General features: G+C 44.6%; 1 protein-coding gene across 3 annotated transcripts in view; it reads right to left on the minus strand.

Moving 5' to 3' along the window:
- WASF2 (WASP family member 2) overlaps positions 1 to 20010 on the minus strand; it is an 89032-nt gene that overhangs the window by 22813 nt on the left and 46209 nt on the right. The window contains exons 1-2 of one of the 3 annotated variants that reach the window (XM_056122586.1): positions 9893 to 10035; positions 8546 to 8718 (exon numbers count right to left, since the gene is read on the minus strand). In XM_056122586.1, the coding sequence (XP_055978561.1) occupies positions 8546 to 8675 (130 nt within the window). In that variant the 5' untranslated portion in view covers positions 8676 to 8718; positions 9893 to 10035. Of the gene's footprint in view, positions 1 to 8545; positions 8719 to 9471; positions 9611 to 9892; positions 10036 to 20010 lie in introns of those variants that run through there. The other 2 variants (XM_056122585.1, XM_056122584.1) reach the window with 2 other exon arrangements.

The following is a 20010-nucleotide window of genomic DNA, read 5'->3' on the forward strand; positions in this document are numbered from 1 at the left end:
CTTTCTATTCTTCTTTGGGAGACCTGAATGGCGTTCTCATCTTGTTTGCGTAGGGCCCAGGTCTCTGAGGCATATGTTAATGCAGGAAGAACAGTGGAATCAAAGAGATGTGCCCGGAGCCGGAGGTTCTTCGTCCTCTTAGCTATTTCTTCGACGTTCTTGAAGGCGTTCCAAGCCGCTCTCTTCCTCCTGCGCAGCTCGGGTGCCAGGTCATTTGTCATGTTGACCTCTCGACCTAGGTACACATAGCTGTTGCATTCGGAGATGGTCGTTCCATTGAGAGCGAATGGGGCGTCAGGAACAAGGCTGTTTCTCATAAACATTGTCTTCGTAAGATTCAGCTGTAGTCCTACCTTTCCACACTCACGGTCAAAGTCGGCCAGCATTTGTGCCGCTTGGCTGATGTTTGGTGTTATTAAAACAATGTCATCAGCAAAGCGGAGGTGGTGTAATTGCCACCATCTATCTTCACTCCCATTCCTTCCCATTCCAGTCGTCGCATGATGTTCTCGAGGGTGGCACTGAAGAGTTTCGGTGAAATGGTATCACCCTGCCGCACCCCTCTCTTGACATCAACGATCACTTCTTTGTAGAATGGTGAGATCCTGGTAGTGAATCCGCAATAGAGCTCACGGAGGATCCTGATGTACACGACTTCCACTACCCAGCCGTCGCCACACTCCAGGACGCTTTCCGGACCCGCGCGGCCGCTCCGGCCGAGACCCACGCACAACTGAAGACCCACAGAACAAGATAAGCGGAACTCTCTGAGACCTTGGACTCCAGGCTCAGCGGACCCAGGGACAGAGCTTCTCTGCTTGCTCCCACCACCACAGGTGACAAAGGGATTCTAATCAGGAGCCCCACCCTACCCTGCCCTGTCTGCTTCCATCAACCACCCAGGGATCGAACTGTGCACAGGAGACCCACCCTACCCAGATAAATACCCCACTGGCAGACTTCCACTCTCAACACGACTTCCACTACCCAGCCGTCGCCACACTCCAAGACGCTTTCCGGACCCGCGCGGACGCGCGACACATCATAATACACTAAATACCCATCTTCTGGAATTGTCGTACCATATTTGATAGGGTTCAAATATGGTAACACCTACAAGGGTGATTAGAGGTCACCCCAAAAGCCTCTATCCCTCTCGGAAAGACTGGCAAGCTACCGAGAGTATTCCGCCCGCACGGAAGAGCCTGGCAAGCTATCCGCTGTGTATTCGATATGGAAAAGGCACTAGTGGACTTCAAATCAGAAGAATCTGGATTTAAGTCTTCTATTTATATCTGTGTACTTTTCAGCAAGTAAAAAAAAAAAAACCTCACAGCCTCAGTTTCCTCATCTGTACAATAAAATAACTATACCTATTTTGGCCAGAGAGATAGTACAGCAGGTAAGGTGCGTGCCTTGCATGTACCTGACCTGGGTTTGGTCATGGGTGCCCCATTTGGTCTCCTGAGTCCCACCAAGTGCGATCCTTGAGCATAGAGCCAGGAGCAAGCTTTTGAGCACTGTTGGGTGTGTAGCCCCAAAACAAAACCAAACAAACTATACCTACTTTAAGGATTAAATGAGCAAAACATAGTTACAATGGGATTCTTTCTTATATTGCTTAATTATATCAGTTGGCTTTTAAAGGGGCTGCAGAGAGAGCATGGATTAAAATGACTGCCTTGCATGTATTCTACCCCAATTTAAATCCCTGTCACCACATATAACCACCAGCAGGGCTCACTCCTAAGCACAGAGCCAGGAATAGACCTTGAAGAGGTGAAAAAAATAAAAATATAAAACCACAAAAAAGAGATGACTTTTAAGAGTCCAAGTATCTAAATAAACTAAATTATAAGCATAGATAAAAATTAAAATATAATTCCAGTCCGTAATTGATAGCTTCTAGTTACATATTAAAAATTACTCTAACCACGGGCGGGCCAAAGTGATGGACAGGCACTTGTCTTACATACAGCTGACCTGGGTTCAATCTTCAGCACCCTATATATTCCAGTGAGCTTCTCCAGGAGTGACCCCTAAGTATAGTGCCAGGAGTAAGTCATAAGCACTGCTGGGTATGGCCCAAAAGTCAAAAAAGTACTCCAGAAGGGTGATGCTGGGGCTGAAGTGAAACAGTGAGTAGGGTATTTGCCTTACATGTGGCCAACCTGGGTTCAATCCCCAGCATTCCATATGGTCCCCTGAGCACCGCCAGGAGTAATTACTGAACGCAGAGTCAGGAGTAATGATTGAGCTTTGCTGAGTGTGACCCAAACACACACACACACACACACACACACACACACACACACACACACACCAACTAGTAAAAAGTGTGATGCTTATTCAGGAGCAAATCAAAGTATCTTATTTAGAGTTAAATTTATGTTTTCAGATTATCAAAACTGATCCACTATCACATTAGAAGACTCATTATAACTAATCACATTTATAAAAACTATTAACAAAAAGGGTTTTTGTTTTTGTTTTTGTTTTTTGCTTTTTGGGTCACACATGTCAATGCACAGGGGTTACTCCTGGCTCTGCACTCAGGAATTATTCCTGGCGGTGCTCAGGGGACCATATGGGATGCTGGGAATCGAACCCGGGTTGGCCGAATGCAAAGCTAATGCCCTACCAGCTGTGCTATTGCTACACCCCCACAAAAAATAGTTTTTGAATTATTTTTTCCTTGGCATAATTCTTGAAACAAAATCATATCTATAAGTAGAATCGGTAGAATGAATTTTTAAAAATGTTCTTGTTAAAATCTGACTGGGAGTTTTAAAGTCCACCAGAGGCATGGCCTTCCTGTACCACTTTTGAAACCCTAGTATCAAGGCCCGATGTCCTAATTACCCAGGCAAAGGGGGTCCATTCTCCTGAGTGGAGAGGCTACTGATTCCAGTACTGGCTAGTGACTATGCCATAATTCCTCTAATCTGGCAAACTGATATATAACTACCGATCTCATTGCTCTGAGTGAAAATAAGTCACCTGGTTATGTTGTGGTCTTGGGACAATTCAAGGTTGTGTAATTTTTAGTCTGGGTCTTTTACCAGATAGCGCACTTTCAATGGTGCAGGCAAAGTCAAGGTCATGTGCTTGAAGCACATACGCACCCATTCCAACCCCTCTCTATGAGATCCTAGTCATCTTCTGAGCCCAGTTTAAACGCTCTTCTGCGAAGACTTTTTGACTGTTTCTGCCCAGCTGTGTTCCCACTTCCCACAAAAAAGCACTCCCTATTTGCGTGCATTCTCTGTGCAGCAACTTCATAAAGTGGTGGTGAAAATACAGATCAAAATCATTCAGCAAACATTTACTGAGCAACTGCTGGTGCCAAGTACGACATAAGATGCTAAGGTTCAAGGGCAACACAGGGTTTCTGTCCTCTAATAACTTTTTAAAGATACAAATAACTTTCAATATAATATTGCAATAGTAAAGCTGCTGGCCAACTGAGTACTCAGAGGACTGAGTATTCAGAGGAGTACTCAGTTTAATCTGGACGAAGAGACCCTTCAGGAAGGGCCTTGAAGATCTGCTGTAAGGGCCATGTGCCTGGGGGAACAGCCTGGTACCCCCATGGAGGCCTGAGAATATATGGTCTGTCTCAGAAGTACAGGGAGCTGATAATTCATTCTTTTTGCTTTTGGACCCCACCCGATCGTGTTTGGGAACTGTTTCTGACTTGGTGCTTGAAAGTCAATCCTGGCACTTCTCAAGGATCACACAATGCCAGGGTCAAGCCCGGAGATTCTGTACGCAAGCCTTGTGCTCTATCTAGACCCTGAGCTCTCTCCTTCACCCAAGAAGTCGTTCTTTTTTTCCTTCCTTGGCCCCACCTCCTTCTTGCCTTTCTTTTTGTTTTTCTGGCGATAGCTGGTGTCACTCAGAGGCTATGCTAGCTAGGTGCTCAGGAATGACAATTGGCAGTGCTCAGAGGACAATGGGGATGAAACTTGGGTCTTCTAAATGCTTATCTTGCAGGAGTCACTCCTGGGTCTGCACTCAAGAATTACTCCTGGCTATGCTCAGGGGGCCATATGGGATCAAACCCGGCTGGTCGTATGTAAGGCAAATGCTCAATCCACTGTACTACTGCTCTGGCCCCTAAATAATTTTTAAGTAAAAGAATCTGGGGCCAGAGCAATACTACAGCAGGTGAGGTGCTTGCCTTGCATGCAGCCAACCCCAGTTTGGTCCCCAGCAACCCATATGGTCCCTCATGTAGGCAAGAAGTAATTCCTGAGCACAGAGCCAGGAGTAATAACCCCTGAGCATCACTGGGTGTGACTCAAAAACCAAACGATTAAAAAATTTGAAAAAAAGAAAAGACTTTTGAGGATCGAGAATGAAGGTGAATCGTCTTGCCTTGAACACAGCCAACCTGGGTTTGAGCACCACATAGGATCCCCGCACATTCTCAGGAGTGATCCCTGAGCACAGAACCAGGAGTAAAGTCCCTGAGCACAGCTGGGTGTGGCCAAAACAACAAGAAAAGATTTGAATGCCTGACAAATAATTCCATACCAGGAGCTGAGTAAGATTTGTATTCTTTAAAAACACATTTAAAATTGCAACAACAAAGAATGGCTCTTAGAAATTCAAATGGCTTAGAATTCTGTAAGGAAAAAGTGAAATTTGCATTTTAGGCAGACTATTCTGGCAGGGGTATAGGTATCAAACTAAAAGACTATGCAAGACTTTTAGGTTTAGAACCCTAAATCAACCCTAAACAGAGCTGTAGAGAACCTGCCTTGCATGCAGGCAACCCAGGTTCGAGCCCAGCATCCCATATGGTCCTCCCAAGCACCATCAGGAGTAATTCCAAGTTTGAAGCCAGGAGTTACCCCTGACCATTGCTGGGTGTAGCCCAAAACCAAACAAAAAAATAACCCAAAGTCCTAATAAAAAAAAAGGTATCTTAAACTAAGGGGATTGAACAAAGAAAGGGAAACCAGAAGGAAGCTAGAGAAACAGTTTAGCTGATCACCAACAAATGTCTGAACTGGGACAGTGGTGGCAGAGATAGCCAAAAACAGAACTAAGAAATTCCTTACACCCTCCCCCCACACCCCGCCCCACTGGTTTTTGGTCCACACCCAGCAATGCTTGGGGCTTATTCCTGGCTCTGCACTCAGGAATCACTCCTGGTGGGCTGGAGGACCACATGGAATGCTGGGGATCAAACCTAGGTCAGCAGGGTGCAAGGCAAGCGCCCTACCCACTGTACTATCTCTAGCCCGAAACAGAAATTCTCCGGAAATTCGCATTTAAATACTGACTTGGTCTTTGACTGGCGGATATCTCTGTAGTCATCTTACCTTACTATTGTGAGCCTTCTTTTCCTCATCTGAATATTGGGAATATTACTACCTACCCTCATTGGATTACTGAGAGGATTAAATGAGATAATCTAGGGGTAGGACCAATAGTTTGCTTGCCATGCACACACACAGGTTTGCCTTGTCCCCCTACCACCCCCCCAGCCCCACCCGCCGCCGCCAGCACCACCAGGAATAGTTCCTGAGCTTAGAACCAGGAGTAACCCTTGAGCATCCTGAGTGTGGCCCCAAAACAACAACAAAAGAGATAATCTATGTCAAGATGCGGTAAATAAGTGGATGGATGGATTTTGGGGTCCGGGGCCATACCTAGCAGTGCTGGAGTAGGGAGGCAGCTACTCCTTGTTCTGTGCTGGGGGTGACTTCTGGCAGTGTAAGGAGAATCATGTGGTGTCAGAAATTAAACCTGGAGTTCCCTCATGAAAAAGCAGGCACTCCAACCTATTGAGATAGCTTTCCAGGCTCAAGATCCTATCTGAAAAATGTCACAGCAGGCCAGAGTGATAGTACAGCTGGATTCAATCCCTGGCATCCCATATGGTCCCCCGAGCACTGCCAGGAATAGCCCCTGAGCACTGCTGGGGGCTGGAGGGATAGAACAGTAGTGGGGCGTTTGCCTTGAGCGCAGCTGGCCCGGCCAGCCAGGTTCAATTCCTCCGCCCCTCTCAGAGAGCCCAGCAAGCTACCCAGAGTATCTCGCCCAAACGGCAAAGCCTGGCAAGCTCCCCATGACGTATTCGATACGCCAAACACAGTAACAACAAATCTCATGATGGGGACGTTACTGGGCCCGCTCGAGCAAATCGATGAACAACGGGAGGACCTTGACCGTGACCCAAAAAAGCAAAAGTCACTAGGCCAGAGAGTTAAAGTTAGAAGCCCATGCTTGGGCCAAAGCTTAATCTTCAGCTCCCCGCAAGCATTACCAAGAGTGACTCCCAAATTGGAGAGATAGGACAGGGTTCGGTTGCCCAAACCCCATCAGGAGTGATCCCTGGGGCACAGAGCCAGGAGTGAGCACTGCTAGTGTGTGTCCCAATTAAAAAAATAACTTGGCTTTGGGGGGAGGGTGGTGGTGAGGGAAAGAGCTTTGCGTGCTGGAGCCCTAGATTCAATCCCCGCAGGCAATGGTGGCCCAGCACTGGCAGAGTACCCTCTCAGCACCGGGCATGGAGTAGCCCTTTTCTTTTTTCCCTTCCCCCACTGCTGCTGGGATATGAATCAAAACCAAGACCAAAAGGAAAAAGATAAAAATCCCAGGACAAATGAATTAAAGAAATACTTATTTTGAACTGGGCGAGATGTCTCAAAGGGTTGGTCGCATTCTTTGCATGTCAGAGCCTCCCGTTTCACCCCTGGTACCACATGGTCGCCTGAGCACAGCCAGGTGTGGGGTCTCTCCCAGCCCCCATCCTCAACCGAAAAAGAAAATCATTTATTTCTGTATCTTCTGGTAGATTATGAGCTCCTGGAAGGCACAGGCCATGTCTTATTAACGCTATATCCCTGCAGCATTTGGCACATACACTACATTTCAATACATGTTTATTGGATGAATAAAGACTCCATGTGCTCCACAATGCGAGGAAATCTTATTTCCGTAGGCACAAGCTGACCCCGGCCTGCAGATCGGCTTCCTGAAGATAGGAGTGGCCTGAACACAAGTGGGGGAGTAAGCAATGGCATCCATCAACACTAGCCTGGAAAAACACCTGAGAGAGAGCATAACTCCTGCTGAGTGAGAATAAGAAGCATCATTAGCTAGATGTCCTTTGTCCTACGGAGAAGGAACCAGTGTGTGATTGACTTCCTCCTATTTGGCCTTCTCAGGGTGACAGAAGCAGAAATGATGCTTTTAAGAAGCAGTGAGGCTCTCTGCAGCCTTCATGTGCTTCCTTGTCAGTCGTGCTGCTGTCAATGCTCCTTTGTGTAAGACAGGCACTGGCAGGGTTTCATTTCTTCCTGACACCCCATCCAGGTTCCCCTAAGCCCTGGATCAAGTGAGATGGCCTCTGAGCGAGGTGAAGGCTTAGGAATCTCAGACCCCATACATCATCTGGTCACACAGCTCCGTTTCCTCGGGCCCCAATTTTAAAGGCAGGGCCTATTACTATCTAGGGGAATGCAGGCGTTCTTGATATTCTACTGCTTTCACGAAGGGCAGTGATGCGATAGGAGGGGTAAATGTCTGAAATAATTCACACCAAGATGCCTTTGCTAAGGAACATCACTAAAATGGCATTTTGACGAAGGTTCTTAAAGGAGCTTGAGTGGCACTAGACAAACACAAAGCCTATCCAAGCATCTGCCTTCCCCATACCTTGGCTACAAGCAAACAAAGTCAGCTTGATTCAGAATGAAATCCAAACCACATGCATGTACCCCACCCAAGGCAGTCTCATTCACTCTTGCCAATTAAAAAAAAACAAAACAAAACAAAAAAAAAACCCACAACACAACAGTTGAGCTGGCTTTCCCTCAGCTCCTAAACAGACTGGGCTAGCCCCCTTCTTCCTCCTCGAGAAGAATGGCTCCAGCTACATTGTGTCACTGTGTGTTCACACAGCTTGCAAAACTCCTAATACCCCAGAGACTGCAGAAGTAATTTGTACCCTGAACTTGGACCTGGGGGCTCGCAGCACAATTAAATGTGTACCAGGATAGACAAGTCAGCCAGAATCTGAGTGCATGTTTGCTTTACTTCTCTTTGGAAAGAAAAGGTGTGTGTGGGGCGGAGGGGGTGGGGGTGTGGAGAGAAAAAGACTATTGGCACATTTGAGGCTTCAACAAAGTCAGGCTACATCGAACAGCTCGTGCAATTACAGGCACATTCCCCAACCCAAGATGCTGCTCTGTGAACCTCCCACTTTACACACAGAGAATTCTGCTCTGTCATTCCATCTGCAGCTTCTGCTGCAGCCCTTGCTGCCACCCTTCCTACAGATTTCTTTTGAAGCAGGTGGAGGGGGAAGGGGAGGGAACCTGGAAGGTTCTGGTAGATAAAGAAAGGGCTGAGAAGAATCTATATGAAAAAGGAGCCTCTCTTCGGGGAGAGGGGCGTGGGATACGGTTTTTCGCATTACCTAGGGAAGGCAGATGGGGGAGAAATAGGAACGCGGGAAGAGAGGGAAACTAAATAAAGAGCACCAACGACCCCTGAGGGTGAAGCACAGGCTCTCTGCGGCACTCACTCAGGCTGCCCAGCTGTCGGATGACATTTGCCAGGGTGATGTTGGTCACGCATTCCAGATCGCTTGGAACTCTAGGCAACGTCTGACGGCACAGGTGCCTTGGCTCGATGTTCCTCGTTACTAACGGCATGGTGGACCTGCTTCAGGCAATGTTCTGAATGATGAAAAACAACCTAAAAAAGAAATAACAGGAAAGTATTACTCAACCACAAATTCCAGGCACACCAGGGCTGTGCAAATCTTTTTCCTTTTGTCTTGCTCTGATCTGAAACAGCTTTTAAAAATCTTCCTCCTGTTTTTCTTTCTTTCATTTTTTTCTAACTTTTTAAGGCCCCCTACCTCCATTTTAAGATTTGCTAGTAGAGGGTTTGCTGGTAAATTTAGAAATTCGAAAGGGCTGGCTGCAGACTGAGATATCCAAGCAGCATAAAAACCTGAAAAAAAAACCTGAAAACAGCAAGTATGCTGTAACCAACAAGAGTCTCCAGAGGCAAGGTGGTATGGTTGGAAAAATGCCCATTCAGCAGCCAAGGATGGTACAGATCCTATCCTGGCTTCGTGTATACCAGGATGCATCAAAGTCCAGATGATAAATTTTAAGGATCAAAAAAAAGAACTTCAGTCATCTGATAATCACCACAATGAAATTAAGTTGCCAATATTGATTCCATTAATCTATATCAGGACAGAACTTTTCCAGTTCTGCCCTGACTGCGAATGTACAACTAAATTCTAACTGCCGGTATCTATTAACACCACTGAAGTTTAGCTTGTAAATTGACAGAACGAAAGGATACCAAGGAAGAAAAACTTTGACTTGTTTAATATGTCAAACACAATGCCAAGCAAACTGTGCTCTAAGATTCCCTGGCCCTTTCTCCACTATCCAATAGCTTCCTTTCTCTCCCCCATCAGGTTCAACACACCTGGGCCAAAAGGCTCTTGAGACAGCAGGAAGTGTCTGGAGCAGATCCGGAAACCTTCCAGTTGCTGTTTTTCATCCTGTCAGCTGAGCGAGCCCCTTTCCCTAGGAAATCCCCCCTGCACGACAGGTTCATGCTGAGCTATTGTTTTAGCATTAGATGACCAAATTCCTTGCTTCGCTAGGAGAGAAGGCAGTTTCAGTCTCAACTGAATGGATACTGACTACTACAGCCAAGGCTCATTGTGCTGGTCCTGCTTCTGGATCTTGTGACACGAAAGAAATTTAAAACAGCCAAACGGTTTTTGTGGTAGGGAAAAACGGCAAATCTGCTTCACAGGAAAGGCTAAGGCTGAATAGTAACACACCCAAGTCCCCAAAACTGCAAATTCCTCTTAAATAAAGCAAAACCAAGGCATACTTACAGTAAATCTTAAAACACCAGCTCATCACCAAAAAAAAGTTGATTGTAAATACAAAATGTTTATGTCAAACTAAACATCACAAATATAAAACTGAACCAACATATTGTCTGACCAAAAGAAAAAAAGAGTCCTTCAGACTCAAAGGGGGAATAGAACCCTTTTGAACAGACTGCTCCTTGTTATGGACATTCTGATCTGCTAAGAGTAAAAATAAAACAGGAAGCCAGCAGCTTGGGGAACAAGATTTCCTGTCACCAACAGCAACAGCCTAAGAACCAAAGAATCAGCTGTTTGCTCATAACTTCGAACCTCCCCTTAATAGTTGTTGTGTGGCAGCTGTGCCTATCTTTGGGGTGCAGAGGTGTTTCCTGAATTATTTGTCTACTGTCTAAGGAAATGATTTTCATTCCATTCCTCTGCTAAATTCCCCTTTGACTCAACAAGTTTTCTAATCCGAACTCCGGACTTCCCAGTTTAATAATGCAAAAGTTATCAGGTACTAAGACCCAGTCTTGAGTACTACTATACAGGGTGACCAGAGTAACAGAATAAAAAAGGAGCTGGACAAACAAAACAAAAACAAAACAAAACAAAAACCTCGCAGGGTTCCATATCCTTTAGATGCCTTAGAGACTCCGTATTTCAAGTTATTCTGAAGAACCAAAATTTAGGAGTGCAGTCAGCAATGACTGAGAACAGACAAAGGACTACGCTTCCTTTCACCAGCAACCAATCCAATACTTGTTCAAGCGCTGCACGAGAAGCAGAGGAGCCAGACTATCTTGAAATTCTGTTGAGCATGGCTACAGACAGTGCATCCCAGGGCTCTCAGAATATCTACTGGAACTGGATTTCGATGGCCAGTTAAATGCCAGGTTGAAGGGATGGAGTAATTTTTAATACCTTGGTATTTTAATATTTATGCTTCTCTAAGGGCCTGGGATAAGCAACCACAAATGAAGTAAACAATCTGTAACCTGGGTGGGACTTTTACCTGGAACCACCGTTTTCAACAGTAAAATGGTTTTCTACTGACAAAAGACAAGCTACAGAGTATTCAGGAAATAACAATTTGTCAATATCCATCAAGACAAAACAATAAGAAAAAGTACATCTGCTACTAAAAATAAGAGTCATATACTAATTTGTTTCAGCACCACCAAAGAGAAACAAGATTCCATTATATAGTATTACCTGCCTCACTGCTTATTTTCCTTTTGGATAATCAAGGTTAAATGTATCTTGCATATTAAGTATGGAGTTAGGCATGAGCTGAACAACAATAGTAACTTGAAAAAGAAAAGAAAATCCTTATGTTCTGAGACAGAGAGATAGTACAGGGGTTAAGGTATTTGTTTTGCATGTGGTTGATCTTGGTTTGATCCGCACTACATATGCACCTCCTATGTATCACAACTAGCAATCCCTGAGTAATTCCTGAGGAAAAGGAATGGTACCAAAACACACAAACACACACACACACACACACACACACACACACACACACACACACAGGGGCTGGAGCGATAGCGCAGCGGGTAGAGCGTTTGCCTTGCATGCGGTCGACCCAGGTTTGATTCCCAGCATCCCATATGGTCCCCTGAGCACAGCCAGGAGTTAATTCCTGAGTGCAGAGCCAAGAGTAACCCAAAAAACAAACAAAACAAAAAAAACACACACACAAAAGCATGAGCGTGCGCACACACACACGCACATACACACACACACACACACACACACACACACACACACACACACACACAGAGAAGATGAATTCTGAAAGGAGCAAATGCCTCCCCAGGTTCTTGATTCTCAGCTTCAAGTTGTAGAGTCGAGACATACTCGGATTAAACTTTAACGCTGCCATTTTACTAATGATGTGATCCTGGTCATTTTCTTGACAAAATTAAATAATGTTAACATATATAAGGCATTTGCCTTGCAAACAGATGACCGGTTCAATCCCCACCACATTTGGTTCCCTGAGCACCACAGTGATCCCTGAGCACAGAAAGCCAGATATAAGCCCTGAGCACTGCAGAGTGTTGCCCAAATACAAAATACAAAAAACAATTGTTTTAGGCCTAAAAAAAAAAAAAAGGATACTTCTTGCAGGTCTAGAGATCCAGGGCACATCTTCCTGAAGAATTAATTTGATTTATTGATATTTTTTTTGTTTTGTTTGGGGCCATACCCAGTGGTATTCAGGGCTTACTCCTTGCTCTGTGCTTAGGAATAAGCTCCTGGCAGGCTCAGGAGACAAGATGGGATGCGGGGGATCATAACACGATAGGCCGTGTGCAAGACAAGCTCCTCACCTGTTGTTCTTTCACTCCAGTCCCTATTGATAAATATTTTAAAAAACACTTTAGGGAAGGGGCTGGAGAGATAGCACAGTAGGGCATTTGCCTTGCACGCGACCAACCCGGGTTCGATTCCCAGCATCCCATATGGTCCCCCAAACACCGCCAGCAGTGATTCCTGAGTGCAGAGCTAAGAGTAACCCCTAAGCATCGCAGGTGTGACCCCAAAAACAAATTTAAAAAAAACACACTTTAGGGAGGATCAGGGCTGGAGCAATAGCACAGCAGGTACGGCGTTTACCAACCCGGGTTCGACTCCTCCGCCCCTCTCGGAAAGCCTGGCAAGCTGGCAAAGCCTGGCAAGCTACCTGTGATGTATTTCGATATGCCAAAAACAGTAACAACAGGTCTCACGATTTGTTGTGAGATGTTAACTGGTGCATGCTTGGGCAAATTGATGAACAATGGGAGGACAGTGCTACAGTGCTACAGGGAGGATCAGAAAGAGCTGAGTGGGTTGAAGTGCATACCTTCCATGTTGGAGGCCTGGGTTCAATCCCTGGTACGCCATGATCCTTTGAGCAACAGCAGGAGTAACAATAACTGAGCAGAGTTGAGATAGCCCTAGGTATTGTCACATCCTCAGATGGGGTCCAAAATGTCATCCCCTCAGCCCAAGACCTCCCTTTCACCCAAAAAAACCCCAACACACTTTAGAGGCTGGAGAGATAATGCAAAGGACTGAATGAAGTACATGTCCTGCACATACGAGGCTCTAAGCTCAGACCCCAGCACTGCCTGCCCTACCCCATAACAGCAGCAGGTGTGGCCTGGAGGATCAGAGAACCACTGAGCCAGAGCAACACTACACCGCCCAGGCCTGAGCACGAACCATCAGGCCCACACTTCTTGACTCACACTTCTTGACTAAGTTTGCAAAGAGTGGCCCTTGGCACCAGGGCATTGCTGCAGAGGCTCCCCCAAATAAAATGAAAACACTCTAATCATAAACATATTTTAAGTACAATGCAATAGTCATACATATATGTGGCATATGTATATGTTCTGGGCCACACCAGGTGATGCTCCAGACAAGCTGGTTCTGTGCTCTGGGGTTATTCCTGGTAGTGCTGAAAATGTACCTGGGCTTGCACAAGCAAAGCATGTGTTCCAACACATTGAACTAACTCCTTTGCTACTCATATATATTTATTGTATTTTATTTTTTTTTCGGGGGGGGTCAGGGGTGAGGGCAGACCCAGCAGTGCTCAGGACTTCCCCCTGGCTCTGTACTCAGGGATCACTCCTAGTGGTGCTCAGGAGACCGAACCAGGGACCATGTCCACATACAAGGCAAACCTCTCCCCTCTGTACTTCATCTCTCTGGACCATCATACATATTTAAAAACAAACCCAAGATTTCAACGAAGTTTGGTGGAATTTTTTTTTTCTGGAGAATGGCTCCCAACCAAGCTTATAAAACTCCCAAAGACTACTAATCTCTCTTCTCTTGCATGTGTTCGTTCATACCGGATTCCTACACCACAGAACAAAGAAAACTACAAGAGTGACTATATTCCCAACTTTCCTCAAGACTATGTAACTAGTACCATTTGAGATGTACTGGGAAAGTTAATACATTATGTACAATGGGTGTCTAATGGCATTAGGATTTAATTCTCTCATGGAAATCCAACTGAGAAAGGCTCCTCTAGCCAGCACAGCAATCCACTGAATAGAAAACTCATGGTGTACTGTGCGCTGAGAACCACTGAATTAAGGAAGTGACACAGTCAAATTTGCATTTCAGACAAACCATTCTAAAAGAAGCAAATAAGTTTTATTTGAGCAGGCGAAAGCTGGAAGGTAAGACCAGTTGGGAAACTCTCCAGGCAAACTCTTCACAGATCACACCTAGCAAGTGCTGGGGATCAAAGAACCTGTAGCCATGCATATGTAACACATATGCTCTACTACTTCAGTCATATCCTTGGCCCCAAATTATACTTTGATTAGGGAATTATATGCTATATTAGCATTTGCTAATTTGGGGGTGTGAGAAGGTCTTTGTGGGATGGTATATATGAGAGGAATTAAATTAGAACCACTTAGATGATGAAAGTTATGAGGAAATAAATTTCAATGTAGTTGAATCCTCTTAAATAAAGCGGTCCTGTATTAGAAAAGGTTCTTTGTAGAGACTGTATTTCCTCAGTACCATCCTCTGAACAAACCAGTTATCAGGCATGGGGTAGTGGGGATTTCTAGCTTGTATAATGGTGAAACAGAGAGGTTCATACGGGATCATTTCTAAATGATGTAACTTTTTTTTTTTTTTTTTTGCTTTTTGAGTAATGCTCAGGGGTTACTCCTGGCTCTGCACTCAGGAATTACTCCTGGTGGTGCTTGGGGAACCATATGGGATTGAACTCGGGTCGGCAGTGTGCAAGCCAAATGCCCTACCTACTTCACTATCGCTACAGCCCAAAATGATATAATTCTAACTCTTAATTTGTAGGTATTTTGTTTGTTTTTTGGGGGAGGTCACATCCGGCAATGCTCAGGGCTGAGTCCTGGCTCTGTGCTCAACTGTCACTCCTGGTGGGGAGTGGGGGACCATATGCGGTACAGGGAATTAATCGGCCACATGCAAGACAAGTGCCCTACCTGCTGTACTATCACTCTGGCCTTGGTATTTTGAACCCAGGTCTCAAGCATGCAAGGCCCATGCTTCCTACTGAGCCACATCCCTGTCCTTATATTCTTATTCTAAATTTCAGTTTCCTCATTTGCAAAATAGAGACTGAACAAGCTGCTCCTTAAGCTCTAAAATTCCTGAATTTGCTTCTAGTTAAACTACTATAACCTCATCACTTGGCTAACATCAATTTGCATTCTGAACACAAAGCCAGTTGCCTGCTCAAAGCATGAGTCCCATCCGGGTGCTGATAGCCTAGGCTGGTTCTGTACACTAGTCTATGGACTGTAAAGGTTCAAAAGATCTGTCAGGGCTAGGAATGTGGCCCAGCAACTGGGCACTCACCTTGCGCGTGTGAGAGCCTGGATTTGACCCATCAGAAAGGAGCCCTGAAATTAAGTTTTATACCTTGGCTCTCAGATCACAGTTGGTTATCTAAAGAAGTCCAAAGGAAAAACTGGCTTTGGACCAGTTCCAGGTACTCAGGTCAGAGGCAACCCCTATATTTACCCCAAGCTACTTCCAGTTCATGGGATTTTAGAGTCTGAAAATACACAACTGGGGGCGGGGGGGGGGGGGGCAGTGATAGTACAGCAGGCAGAATACTTAACTTTTATGTGGCCAATCCAGATTCGATCCCAGCACCCCTTTTAGTTCCCCGAGCACCAACAGGAGAGCCAGGAGTAAGCCCTGAGCACTTCTGGGTATGTTCCCCCTCCTTCCCCAAGAAAAATAAATTTCAGGTATCCCTTCCAGGCCTGGTGATATATTGACCAGTCTAAACTGTCAGTACTGTGATGGAATTCATGCTTTGAATTGGAAACTAGAAAGAACAAATGTGTTCTTTCAGGGGCCAGAGTAAGAAGTACAGCAGATCGGGCACTTGCCTTGCACACAGATGACCAGGGCATCCCATACGGCCACCCAAGCCCACCAGGAATGATCCTTGAGTACAGAGCCAGGAGTAAGCTCTGAGCACAGCCAGGCATGGCCTCCAAATTAATTAATTAATTAAATAATGCAGAGCCAGGAGCAATGTGTTCCTTCAGGATCCTTCAAATAATAAAATTCTATGCTCATATACTGTAGTGATCAAGAAATATTTATGTTATCACTTTTGGTCAGCATGAAGTCAGAGACTGACAACCACATGATACTCTAAGTTCTCAAGGATGAACTCAAAACCCTAAGGCAAGAGTGGGTGAGATGAGAGGTGGGGATTAGAATGGAGGAAGAAGGTAATAAGGGGAGGCTGCTCCTAGAGGAGAAGGTCTTTATCTGTAACTCTGCTCTCAATTTCCATTTTACCAGGACAGAAAACAGATGACTTTTCATTCTGAGAATGAGTTTGTCACTGATTGTTTACTATAAATAAACAAACAACACTTCTTTTAGAGCCAAGAAACCACCTAAAATCACATCTGGATATAAGTAAGTACATCTGAGTTATAGCAATAACAATGACAACAGATATGCTTCTCCCCCCCGCCCCCATACCTAGTGGTGCTTAGAGCTTACCCCTGGTTTTGTGCTCAAGGATCACTCCTGGAGGTGTTCAAGGGACCATATGTGGTGGTTCAGGCCAGACACGTGCAAGGCAAGCAGCCTACCCACTGTACTATCTCTCTGGTCTCCAGATATGCTTCTTAAGACAGTTCCTCTTTGAAACATTCCCAAAATGCTGATTAGCAATAGCAGGGGATGTTGTGTATGTGGCAATTAGGACTTCTGCTTTCACTTCAGCATTTCCCATGTTCTACACTTAACAGCACTTTGGAAGGGGGCTTATTTGAAAAAATCTTTACTTCGTTAGCCAGCTTCCTCTTCCAAAAGAGAGGACATTTTATGTCCAAAAGTATGCATTTCAGAGGGGCAGAAAGATAGTATGGTGAGTGCTCTGTTTGCCCTGCATGCAGCTGACCCTGTACAGCCAACCCAGGTTCGTTCCCTGGCCGGCATATGGACCCCTGAGCACTGCCAGGAGTGATCCCTGGACAGAGCCAGGAGGAAGCCCTGAGCAAGCCCTCAGCACAACTGGGTGTGAGTCAAAACCAAAATGAAAACAAAAGAAAAAGAATATGAGGGGGGGGAGGGGCAAGCAACAGGACAGTGGGAAGGGCATTTGCTTTGTATGCAGCCAACCTGGGTTTGATCCTTAGCATTCCATATGGTCCCCCGAGTACCACCAGGAGTAATTCCTAAGTGCTGAGTCAGGAGTAATCCCTGAGCATCAAAGGGTATTACCCCAAAATCAAAATAAATAAATAAAAGAAGAAGTGTGGGGCTAAGAAATAATATAGCAGGTAGGGTGTTTGCCTTGCAAACGGCCAACCCAGGTTAGCTTCTCAGCATCCCATTTGGTCCTCTGAGCACTGCCAGGAATAATTCCTGAGTGAAAAGCCTAGAGTAAACCCCAGCATTGACAGGTGTGGCCCCAACCCCGCCCCCCCACACACACTTGCATTTAAGAGGGGTTCAAGAATTTCAACTAAAAAGTTAAATAATCACTTGACTTCAAAATGATAAGACAACATACATGTTCGCCTTACAAGCGGCCAACATGGCCGACCCGAGTTCGATTCCTCCGCCCCTCTCGGAGAGCCCGGCAAGCTACCGAGAGTATTCGATATGCCAGACACAGTAACACCAAAGTCTCCAATGGAGACGTTACTGGGCCCGCTCGAGCAAATCGACGATCAACGGGGGGGCCTTTACATGTTTACTACAACCCAAGTGTATCTACTAAAACGTTTATAGAACCACGAGTTTACCATGGCAGACAGCAGTCTTCACTGCCATGTGACAACCACAGCAGGAACACCTCACTGTACTGAAGCACCTACCCACTTCCTGTTGAAATACAGGAAGGGGCTGAACCTACAACTATAACCAAAGTCTCTACAAACAGCTACAGAAAATCAACTTAGGTTATTAGAGTCAATATATAAAAGAGCTACTAGACAGAATTGGATCTCCTGGTTTAGATACAGTAAGTACCGAACTGGAAGAGCCAAGAAAAAGAAACCCATATGACCTAAAACCAGAAAAAAAAAACTTCTAATTTCATAAAAGAACAATACCAGGGGCTAGAGCAATAGTACAGCAGGTAGGGCCTTGCCTTGCACACAGCTAACCCGGGTTCAATCCCCAGCATCCCATATGGTGCCCTGAGCACTGCCAGGAGTAATTCCTGAGTGCAAAGCCAGGATTAACCCCTGTGCATTGCTGGGTGTGACCCAAGAAGGGGAAAAAAAAAGATAGAAAGAACAATACCAGACATGGACCTACAGTCAATAAATTTAAGTTCTCTTGACCTAATTTGGTTGGAGGAAAATAACCAAGGAAACAGAACTTCTAAACTATAGAAACTTATTCCTTAACTACACTGTACATCAAGGATCATTCACATCAAGTAATTCCATAACTTTCTACGATCTCTGAGGGGTAATACCACCTTTTGTTCTTACCTTTATTATTCTTTAGGTTCTAATCATAGCTTTGTTCTTAAAGCTAAAATTGGGGAACCACTTTTACCTTCAAATCGGTTTCTTCTAGTATCAACTATTCCACAGGAAACTGCCTCTTAAATGGCCAAAATTAGGCTCCCTTTAGTAGGATCCATCTGGGTGTCCAAAAGAAAATAAATTTAAACTGTGAGTTGGAAACCTGGATTCCATTTCTTAGTCTAATGATGACTGGCAATTGGGAAAAATTTTCAATTCATCCATCTAGTTCAGCTGTGAGCTACACTGAAAAAAAAAATGCTAGAGAAATGCTATATGAAACAGATTTTTTTTTTTGCAAAGTATTCTGAGTTCCAAAGAAAAGTTTTTGTTTATTTTTAATGCCAGGATCAAATTTTGGATCTCATATTGGAGAAGTATATGCTTTACTGCTGTACTATATCCCGAATCTCTCAAAGAAAAAAATTATTAACATAAAATATTATTTGCATCTCCATCTTGGCTCCAGTTCCCTTTTATGTACCCACTTAAATCATACAAAGTCTACTATGTTATCATTATGAATTTAAGTCATAGAAACTTTAAGTAAAAGTTCACTTTACTTTCTTGATCTAATGCCAATTTCTAGCAGTACCGAAGTAATCAAAATGAAATAGTTTGAAATATTCCAAATTACTATTGTGTATGCACGTGTATATGAGTTTACTCAGAAATGGAGAAATCTAACCCCTTAAATTTGTGAGACCAGACTTCTTTCAGCTATTGTCATTAGCAATACTATCACATATAGTATTAAGTTCTCACAGAAGTATTACATGAACAACATCAAAGGTGTTTTACACACACATGCTCAACACACAAATGACAACTAAAAGCCTCAAGTCAGTTCACAAATTTACGAAACATGTTAATAATTACATTAAGTCTCAATAAAGTATCCTTGAATTTTAAGAGCCACCTTTTCCGTTTACAGCCAATAACAGAAGAGAGTAATCTTCAGTTGATGGTGTCTCAAAATTGGAGATAAAAGGATCTAAAATGTGTTCCGTGGTATCCATGCTTCAAACCTGGAGGAAGCAAACCTACGCGCATGCTACCATATGTGATATACAGTTGGCTTTTTAAAGAAGGGTGTTTCATCCCACTCGACCACCTTATTCAGGAATGGAGGAATGTGGCTAGCCTGTAATCTTCTATTCCCCCTTCGTTCTTGCAAGTAGCCATGAGTACCCACTAGGTACAGCTCCCTATAGTGAGCACTGGAGGATTAGATACAAAGGCAGGTTTGAAAATGAGGGAGGAAGGAGATAATCAGAGCTGAATCGCACATCAGGCCCCGAGTAAGTCTCATTTCATCCTGCCAGCTGTCTAGCCATTCATTTAAATTTCCATGATGCCTCACTTCTTATTTCAAGCGTCTCTCTGCAGTAACTGTTCCCTCTCTGGGATGGAAAGGCCAAAAAAGAAACCGACTTTACACAACTGAGAAAGGCCAGGGAAAAAAGACTCAGAGCAACAACAAAAAAGGAAATTCAGCAAAATGTTTTGCTGACAGCTCCAGGGCAATATAGAAACACACCGTGTGGTCATAGAGCAGGCAGAGCAGCAGTCCTGGATGTGACTGTTAATACACGGACTTAAGTGAAGAGAAAC

The sequence above is a fragment of the Sorex fumeus genome, unplaced genomic scaffold (genome assembly GCF_029834395.1).
Source record: "Sorex fumeus unplaced genomic scaffold, SorFum_2.1 ptg000047l, whole genome shotgun sequence".
NCBI classification, from domain to species: Eukaryota; Metazoa; Chordata; class Mammalia; order Eulipotyphla; family Soricidae; genus Sorex; species Sorex fumeus.